Here is a 9,269-nt window from a genome sequence, read left to right as displayed (position 1 = left end):
TTTTTATGGTCACGTTTTCATTTATATCATCATTTATATAGGAGTAGACTTGCTGGATGATGTGGTAACTCTACCTTTAACCTTTTGCAGCTGTACCTTTTTATATCCCCACAAGCAATATAAGAAGATTCTAATTTATTGTCTGTCTTTCTTATTATAATCATGTAGTGGGTGTGAAGCGGTACCTCAGTTTGATTTTGATTTGCATTTCCCTAGTGGCTAATGATGAGCACTCTTCATGTGCCTATTGGTCATTTGCATGTCATTTTTGGAGACATGTCTGTTCATATTCTTTGGTATTTTTAAATTGAGTTATTTTTCTTTTTTAAAATTTAATTGGGTTATTTTTTAATTTTTAATATTGGAGCTTATTTATTTATATAAATGGATTAGTTGTCTTCTTACTGGTTGTAAGAGTTCTTTATAAATTCTGGCTACATGTTCCATATCAGATATATGATTTCCAGATGTTTTCTTCCATTCTGTGGGTTGTCTTCCCTCAGACAATCTTGAAGATTTGGCAATCTTCCACAGGATTGCCAAATGACAAAATCAAAACAATTTAGGAGCAAGTTTATATCCTTTATTCAAGGGGAAGCTATCCTTGGGTTAGGGGTTACAGTGGTACACCCTCTCAAGGGATTTTGGTCAAGAGCGAGTTTCTGGAGCATTAGAAGCAGCAATGTAGAGACAGGGCATAACTGATTGGGCTCGCATATCTAACTTTATTTAGAAAGATCAAGGAACAAGGAAATAAGCATGAAGCCAGAGGTGGTTTGGTGAGTAGGGTTGGACTGATTGGATATTGCATTCCTGGTCCAAGGAAGCATTTATGAGAATGTGAAAGGTCAGTTTGCTGACACGGCACCTTCAGCAGAGCAGTCCCATCTTGGGCCTAGACATTTATTTCCACAGTCCACCCTTTTGGTCAGCCTCTTGGCTGCTCTAGTGGTTTGATGAAAACCATTGGCCTTAGTATGAGTCAGTTATCATTACATCTTTGGGTCCCAGTGTGGTGTTCACAGGAGAAAACATCAAGTTCAAGTTCTAGGATCTGGCTATGTCCTCTGGTCTCTTTCATCATCCTAGGCCATGAGAGACTAACCATTGCCTAGTCAATGGCTGCCCACATGCATTTAAAGCTTTTGAGAGAATGCATGTATTACGAAGACAATTTTTAACAACGAGACAATGTCCATGGTTTGAACACTCCTGAGTGGGGGTCCCCATGAACCAGTTAAAGTCAAATAAATCAAGAAATGATCCACAAGACGGAGATACTGATCTTCTTAACTTACAATGTGCTTACAGCCTGGTAAACCCATTATAAGCTGAAAATATCATAAGTCAAACATGCATCTAATATACCTAACCTACCAAACGTTGAAACTCAGCCTGAAAAGAAAGTGAAAGTCGCTCAGTCATGTCCGACTCTGTCACTCTGTGGACTACAGCCCACCAGGCTACTCTGTCCATGGAATTCTCCAAGCAAGAATACTGGAGCGGATTACCATTCTCTTCTCCAGGGGATCTTCCCCACCCAGGGATAGAACCTGGGTCTCCCGCACTGCAGGCGGATTCTTTACCATCTGAGCCACCAGGGAAACTACCTCAACTGTGTTCAGAACATGTACATTTCCTGCAGTTGGGCAAAACCATCTAACGCAAAGCCCGTTTTATAATACAGTGTTGACTTTCTCATGGAATTTATTGAATACTGTACTGAAAGTGAAACAGAGGGGTTGTGTGGGTCCAGAACAGTTGGGGTATGTCGGTGTTCACCCTGTGTTGAGTGCTGATGGGGAGTGTCAGCTGCTGCCTGGAGCCACAAGAGAGGATTAGAATATCTGTTTGGACATGCAAAGGAATTTCATCCAGAAGAATAAATATAACATATTAAAAATAAAATTTAGGAAAGAATAGAGAGGATGACTCTTACCTAACAGATATGAAACCATTATATTTCAAATGGAGTAGTTGGAACAGAAAAATGAACCCAGCTAGATTCACCACTGACATGCAGAAAGCAACCCCTGATGCTGTGGGAACGATGCTTTGTCTTTTGAAGCAGCTCTTGGAAAATCCACAGGAAAAAAAAAAGCATAATCACCTCATTTGAAAAAATTATGTTAGACTCTTTGAAGACACCATCTAAAACTAAAACCTGTTGACATTCTGACTGGAGATGTGAGATGCATTTATGTGAAAAACTTCAGTGGCTTCATGTGTTGTGTGCCATTCTAAGTGTTTACAGGCACGAACACACAGGATTCCCGTGACCCCACAAGGAAGGAGCTCCCTGGTCCCTCCCCACCACCCCGAACACCTGCAGCTCAGCACAGCAGGGAGCTGGGAGGTCACATGGCCAGTGGAACATTTACCCAGCTTCCCCGGGCATCACCCCTTCTGTGCCCGTGCCCACAGGCACCAGCTCCAGACCCACCACATGTGACAAATCCCTCGAACACTGGGAGGTGAAGTCCAGCCATTTTCTCTTGCTTGGGGCTCTCATGGGACTGCAGTCAGGTGACAATCAGAGCTGCAGCTCCTGGCGAGTCCAGACAGGCTGGACATCCATGGTGGCCCAGGCACCTGGCAGCAGATGATGTCAGCTTTGGCTGCGAGCTCCTCTGAGCATCTCCTCATGGCTTCCCCTAGGGCAAGTGTCCAAGAGAACTCAGGGAAGGAAGCTTTCTCTGCAGCCTAGAGGTCACGGGGCCACTTCCTCTGCAGTTTTTGGTGGAAGGAAGCCCACAAGCCCACCCAGAGTCAAGGGATGGCTTCTACACACACCGCTCAATGCAAAGAGTGTCAGTCTGCCAAACAATGGCAAAATATAGACAGATCAATGAGCGTTCGTCCGGAGCCAGGCACTGGCTAAATCTATTTCTATGACGACTTTCACTTAAATTATACACAAAGAGAAAACCCACAGTCCCCAAATGGTGTCACATGTGCTAAACCCCAGGATACAAAATTTAGACTTAACACCTCACATAATTGTAGTCTCACCTTCCTTAGAAATGTCATCTTAATCAGCAACATGGGATTTTCTGCTCAGCACCATGAGGTCACCTGTCACGTGGGAGGTCCAGAGGAAGAAGAGGCAACCCACACGGTAAAACCTATGTCCTCCCTGCTCCCTTTCCTGGCATGTGGGGCCAAAATACCCCCCTCCCACTCACACACACACACATTATTTTTTGCTGACTTCCTCGCCCATCCTCCTCTCTATAGAAGCTTTTGTGTTCTAGGACTCCTCTGCATGCCCTCGTGTCCCTCCATGAAATGCTACCAGATTCATGAGCCCTTGGGTGAAATCAAGACTTTCAAATTCACTCAGTTGAATCCTGCTTTTTAGCCGCACTTTTATTTATGTTTAAAATAAATAAGCCTAAAAGTACAACCATGCAGATGAATGTGGCAGGAGCTGCGTTTCCTCCCTAGACACACTGGTCTGGGTGGCCTCCTGATCAGCGAACCTTCTGGGTGACCCCACCCCACCCACAGTCCCACCTACTCCCTGGGGACTTGGGGTGGTGCTAACCTGAACCCTGAAGTGTGGGCTGCACAACAGGGGGCTGGGTGAAGACAGGTGAGCCAGGCGAAGCACACCCTGACCCGACCACCCCGACTTCCACAGGAACAGGGCATTGGAAGCATCACAAAGGGATGACTTTATGGGAAGTCAGCCTGGATGCTGGCTGACTTGTGGAAAGTCAAGATTTTCCACCCAGGAGAGCCTCTGCAGGGAGGCTGCCCCAGCCTTCACTTCCATGTCCACAAGTCCCGCAACTCCCTGTAGGGGCCAGCCCCAGGTCCAGATCTGGCCAGTTCAAGGCCTGTGGGCAACCTTTCACTCCTTGAATTCCAAAGCCCTTTTGTTAAGTCCCATCTGGGGTGAGAAAGCTCTGCTATGCACCACATGAAGATAGAGACAGGGGAGGCCCCTGGGGCCCTGTGAGTCAGGGAGCAGCAGGAGGGAGGGAATGGTCCCCACCTCTTCCTGGCATCCTAGTTCTAGTTCTGCAGGTGCACCATGGCATCTAGGGTGGCATCAGAGCCACCTGTGTGAGTCCTGTTTGTCACTTTGCCTTCTGTGGACACCGTGGCACAACAGGAGGGCTGGTCAACGTTGCCCTGAGCGTGGCAGGTATCTGGAAACAGCCTCTGGGAGGGCAGCCTGTGAAGAAGCGTCACCCTTGGGGTGAATGGTCAACATGAGGGCAGTGCCGGGGGTGGGGAGCAGGACTGGACCATTCCCAGCTGGGGGCACTAAATATCCACTCTGCTGCCCAGTGATGGTGATACTGACAGGTGACATCTCCTACTGATTAAACACTCCTTAGGAAAAGAAGAAAGTCCACTGTGTGTCTTAAGTTCTACAAGCCTTCCGTGGCAAGCTGTGCTAAGACTCGTTTCACCTGGGAGCCCAGAGAAGGGCGGGAGGGGTGTGAATGAGTAAAATCCCTATAGATTCCACAGCTCCTGAAACGTATCCAGGAAGCTCTCCTACTTCACTCTCAATTCCAACCTTCACTGACCTTGATTCTGATGGGTACTCCTCCCACCCCATTTCCATCAGTTACACATATTTTTAAGCTTTGTCTTTTGGTAGGTGCCCAGAGTTGTTGTGGAAAGAGGATGACATAAGCCACTCCTTATTTTGCTTCTAGGGAAAATGACCAGTGAGTCATCCGAGCCATCTGATCAGCTCAGCACATGCGCAGCTCCTCAGAGGGTGGCCCACGCCTTGGGCTCCATTACACTCCCCGGCCCTCCTGTCCAGCCCCAGTGCATGGTCCGACATTTTGCAAACACAGCAGCCAAGTCTCTGGGGTCAGTAGCTCAGGTCCCCTGCTCTCCCCTGTCTGACCATCAGAAGTCACCGAAGCTGAAGGTCCAGCTCCCAGCCGTGTCCGCTCCCTGCCCCCTGCCTGCCCTCAGAGCCAGTGAGAGGGGTAAAGTAACAGCGTCGACCCTTCCTTCTCAACCTTCTGAGACAGTGAGCAACTCAACGAGTAGCTGCTGTTACTTTTTTATTGAGTAAAATAGCAGAGCACCGTGTACTTGGAAAGCAATTAGAAGAAAGAAACGAGTTAGAGTCCCCTGGCAGATCAGACAATGCCCAAGGAGCCTGTGTCTGCAGGGGCGGCATGGGGAAGGCACGGCCAGTAGGCAGTCACCCACCACAAGTGTGGGCGCTCTGCAGGAGCGTGAGTGAGAGGCGGTCAGTGGCCTGCCCGTTAATCCTGGCAGCTAAACTTCACCAGGTTGATGGTGTTCATCCACGGGACGACGTAAACCTGGAAGGAGCACAGCTTTTCCTGTGAAAGGAAAGAGGGGAACAGTGGGTCAGGGTTACAGTTCAAGACTGAGGTGCACCCCCCAGCCCCCCTCCCCAGAGCGCTGGCACTGAGACAGGTCCAGAGGGAGGACCCAGAGGCTGGCATACAGGTCCAGGAAACCCCTGCAGAGGTGGGGCCTGGGAAGGGTGACCAAGAAGTGCAGCCCTCCCTGAGGCCAAGACCCCCAAGAACCAGCCAAGCCCCCGGGAGAACCTGGGCTTTGGCAAGTGGGCAGCATCTCAGGGTTTCAGCACGGTTCAGGCCTCTGCGTGCATACGCATTAAGCTGCTTCAGTTGTGTCCAACCTTGAGACCCTATGGATTGTAGCCCACCAGGCTCTCCTGTCCTGGGATTCTCCAGGCAAGAATACTGGAGTGGGCTGCCATGTTCTCCTCCAGGGCATCTTCCTGACCCATGGACCGAACCCCCATCTCTTATGTCTCCTGCATTGGCAGGTGGGTTCTTTTCCACTGGTGCCACCTGGGAGGCCTTTACAAGCCTCTAAAGCCTTCTAATCTATCTGGGGTGGGGGTGGGGGACAAGGATGGGATTAAAGGGCCCTTTCTTGCTCCCTAGCAAACACCCCCAGCTGTGTCCTCCATCTAGCAGATAACAACCCCCAAAACACACGGTGCCCCAATTCCCCAGTGGAAACCCCCTATAGACACACAGCAGTCATGTGCACACATCCACCCTTCCCCATCACACCCCCAGCCACAGCTGTGACGTGTCCCCAAGGGCACCCCCATCCTTGCCCCCAGCAGACACATACCCTCTTCAGGTGCGGCTGGTTATGGAAGGGACAGCTGTCTAAGTTGGCCTGGGACTTGGTACATGTAGTCCGGCCAAGCTCCACGTCCAAGAAATAGTTCATCCCCGACACGACCTGGATATGCAGAGAGCAGACACAGTTAGCACACCCTGTGACTGTGAACATGCACACACACACACTCACACACACACACACACACGCGGTTACATTCCTCCCACCACACCCCAAGTCCATGGCCACAAGTTGCCAGGGCCACACCCTGGAAGCACAGTGGCCTCTCGACAACCCCTGTATCCCAGGCCCTCCCTGGAACTTCTTTACCAGCTGCTCCAACCAGGAGTCTCCCACAGGGACCCATAAAGGGGAATCCACAGGCCAACATGCTAACCAGGTCCAGGAACAGAAGGCACAGCTTTGAGGAGCCAGCCAGGGTGCGGACAAGCAACTGACCTGCGCCCCAGGCCAGGGCGGGGACTGAGCACAAGGTGCAGCCATAGCCCACGCCGCACCCACAGGAAGGCTGCTGCCTGGTGATTCCTTTAGCGGAGCTTCAGTCCCCAGTGTGGAGCCCATGGCATCCCATTCCCTGTTTGTAGTCCAGGTTTATTCACTCCCTCTTGGAGAGGGGGAACCAAGAGCTTCACATTCACGGATGTTCAGGCCAATAGAAGACTGCCTGGCATGCCTTCCTCTTAAGTGTGACTTCTGACAGCGTGTCACATCCTCTGGGTCTTTTACACTTGAGGTTACAGGAGAGATGTGAACTCTAGCCTCACACAGGCACTCGAGACATGCCTGGTTAGAACTTGCAGAAGCATGAGGGGCAGGGACCGGGCTCCAAGTCCCACCTCGTGGAACCATGATCCCTTTCTGCTGTCACTTTCCCATATGGCCAAGGAGCTAGTGTCACCCTGGAGAGGAGCAGGCTGGAGGGGACCTGGCAAGTGGGGAGAGCAGTCCCATTCACAGGGAACGGCATCAGCCCACTGCCACGGGAGGAGAGATGGCTGTGGCCCTGACCCATCTCCAGTGGTTTCAGGAGAAGGTAGCAGGAAGCCCTGAGGCTGGCAGGCAGGACCACACTTCCGCTGCTTGTGTGGCTGCAACCCACCCTCCAAGAGGACGTAGGCTAGATGGTCTCAACTCTAGCCTTCTTTCAAGGACCAGTGCAAAGCCCTGTAGCCTTTCCTAATTCTCCCTCCTGCCCTCTTCCCAACTCTGACAACAGGCTCCTCTCTGGCCAGAACCCCAGGCAGAGGTCAGGCTGTCAGCAACGGTGTGTCCATCTCAGGGTGGGGGTGTGACGTCACAGCCCAGAGACTGCTCCTATGGACAGGACATGTGGATGAACCACAGTCCATGAGCCTGTTTTCTTAGGCCAGGCCCCCTGCCGTGGGACACACCTGAGACCACAGGGCCCACTCATGAACTCATCTGTTTGCTGATAACCTCCGGGTTCTCTGGAGAGCAGCCAGGCCCCCTGCAAGGAGGGTGTTTGGCGTGTCTGACCCCCATGTCACTGAGCGATGATGAGAGGACCACGGGAGGCCAGGTGTGTTCAGTGGCACTTGCGGAGAGGAGGCTCAGAGGAACTCACTCTTCTGTGTGACTCAAGGCTCAGTTTGAGGAAACATCAAGCAAAACCCAGACCCAGTGACCATCTGAGCCATGACTGGCAGACACTTCAGAAGCAACGCCAAGGTCATGAGACAGACCGGCAGCTGCCCCAGAGTAAAGGAGATCACAGGACAGAGGCTGAGGTGGGGGGCCCGGGAATATCCTTGGCTGTAACGGACACAGTGGGATGTCAGTGACATCTGAATAAGACCTGTGTATCAAAGTGTCAGGGTTGATATCTGATTTTCAAAATTGTATTGTGGTTATGGAAGAAAATGCCTGTTTTTACGAAATATACACAGAAGTGTTCACCTTCAAAAACTTCAGAAAATAAATGCATATATGTACATCCCTACACACAGGTACGTGGGGAAGAGGTGGATCAAGCAAATACGGCAACTTTTCAACAGTTAGGGCATCTGGGTGAAGAATCTACAGTGATTCTATGCTAGGTACTGTTTCTGAAACTGCTCTTTAAGTCTGAAATTGTGTCAAAATAAAAAGCTAAAAGGAAAAGGTGCTTAAAGAATCACTCAATGGGCAGTCAGGTGTGAGTTTTCCTTCGTCTGTGGTCATTTAGTTGACAGCTCGCGATGAACCTCGGGACCCAGTGACCCCAACGCCTACCTAGCAAGCTGGCCAGTCCCGCGAAGGGTTGCAGGCGCCGGGAAAGGCCGGGGCCCGCGCCCGGGTGAGAAGCGCAATTGCATCCTTGTCGATTCCCAGGGCCTCTAGGTGCTGGGGGCTGCCCTCCCGCGCAAGCTCGGGGGCCCCCGGGCGGGGCTGGTGACTGCGCGCAGGCCTCGCCCTCCGGGGGCCGGGCTTCGGCAAAGTGCCCGCACCCCTACCCTGAGGCCTGACTTGCGGCCCCTGATCTCCGCACCCTGCCCCGGCGGACGCACCTGCTTGCGGGCGCGCACCACGCGCATCACGCGGCTCTGGTAAGCGTCGTTGCTCCGCTTGTTGAACTCGCTGACCGCAAAGGACAGCGCCTCTTGCACGCCCTCCTCGTTGACGTCCGCCTCCATCAGGCCGCCCAGCAGGCGACCCTTCCTAGGGCCCTGAGCGGCCGCGGGGCTCACGGCCAGGGCCAGGGCGACGATCAGGGAGGCCAGCAGGAGCAGTGGGGCGCGCGGGGAGCCCACCATGGTCTCTCGGATGCAAAAAGACTGCAGTCGAAGGGCGATCCGCGGGTGCTAGCATCACCCCGCGGGCCGCGGCGCCTTTATAACCGGGCCGTGGTGGACCGCCCCGCCCCCTTCCACTTGGCCTCGCCTCTTCCGCCCCGTTGCCCCGCCCACGTTCTCCGCCCTAGCCCCGCCCCTCCCGGAGTTACCGTTCTCCCGACCCCGCCCACTCTTTCCCAGTCGCGCCCTCCTCCCTTGGTCCCCATCCTCCCCGCCGGCCGCAACGCCTTTACTCCTGGGCTGTGGCGGACCGCCTCGCCCGCTCCCGCTTGGCCCTGCCTCTTCCGCCCCGTTGCCCCTCCCGGGATGCTTGGTCCGTCAGACCCCGCCCACTCTCCCAGTCCC

General features: G+C 52.6%; 1 protein-coding gene across 1 annotated transcript; it reads right to left on the bottom strand.

Annotated features, from left to right (window-relative positions):
* Positions 1-5,022: 5,022 nt before the first annotated feature.
* Positions 5,023-8,963, bottom strand: LOC102403789 (cystatin-C). The gene is made up of 3 exons (XM_006062794.4): positions 8,640-8,963; positions 6,121-6,234; positions 5,023-5,327 (listed from the first exon to the last, which is right to left on the bottom strand). The coding sequence occupies exons 1-3, from the start codon at positions 8,883-8,885 to the stop codon at positions 5,247-5,249; spliced, it is 441 nt and encodes a 146-aa protein (XP_006062856.2). The 5' UTR covers positions 8,886-8,963; the 3' UTR covers positions 5,023-5,246.
* Between the last annotated feature and the right edge of the window lie 306 nt (positions 8,964-9,269).

This window comes from Bubalus bubalis, chromosome 14, assembly GCF_019923935.1.
Source record: "Bubalus bubalis isolate 160015118507 breed Murrah chromosome 14, NDDB_SH_1, whole genome shotgun sequence".
Lineage (NCBI taxonomy): Eukaryota > Metazoa > Chordata > Mammalia > Artiodactyla > Bovidae > Bubalus > Bubalus bubalis.
This window is presented reverse-complemented; position numbering and strand designations above follow the sequence as displayed.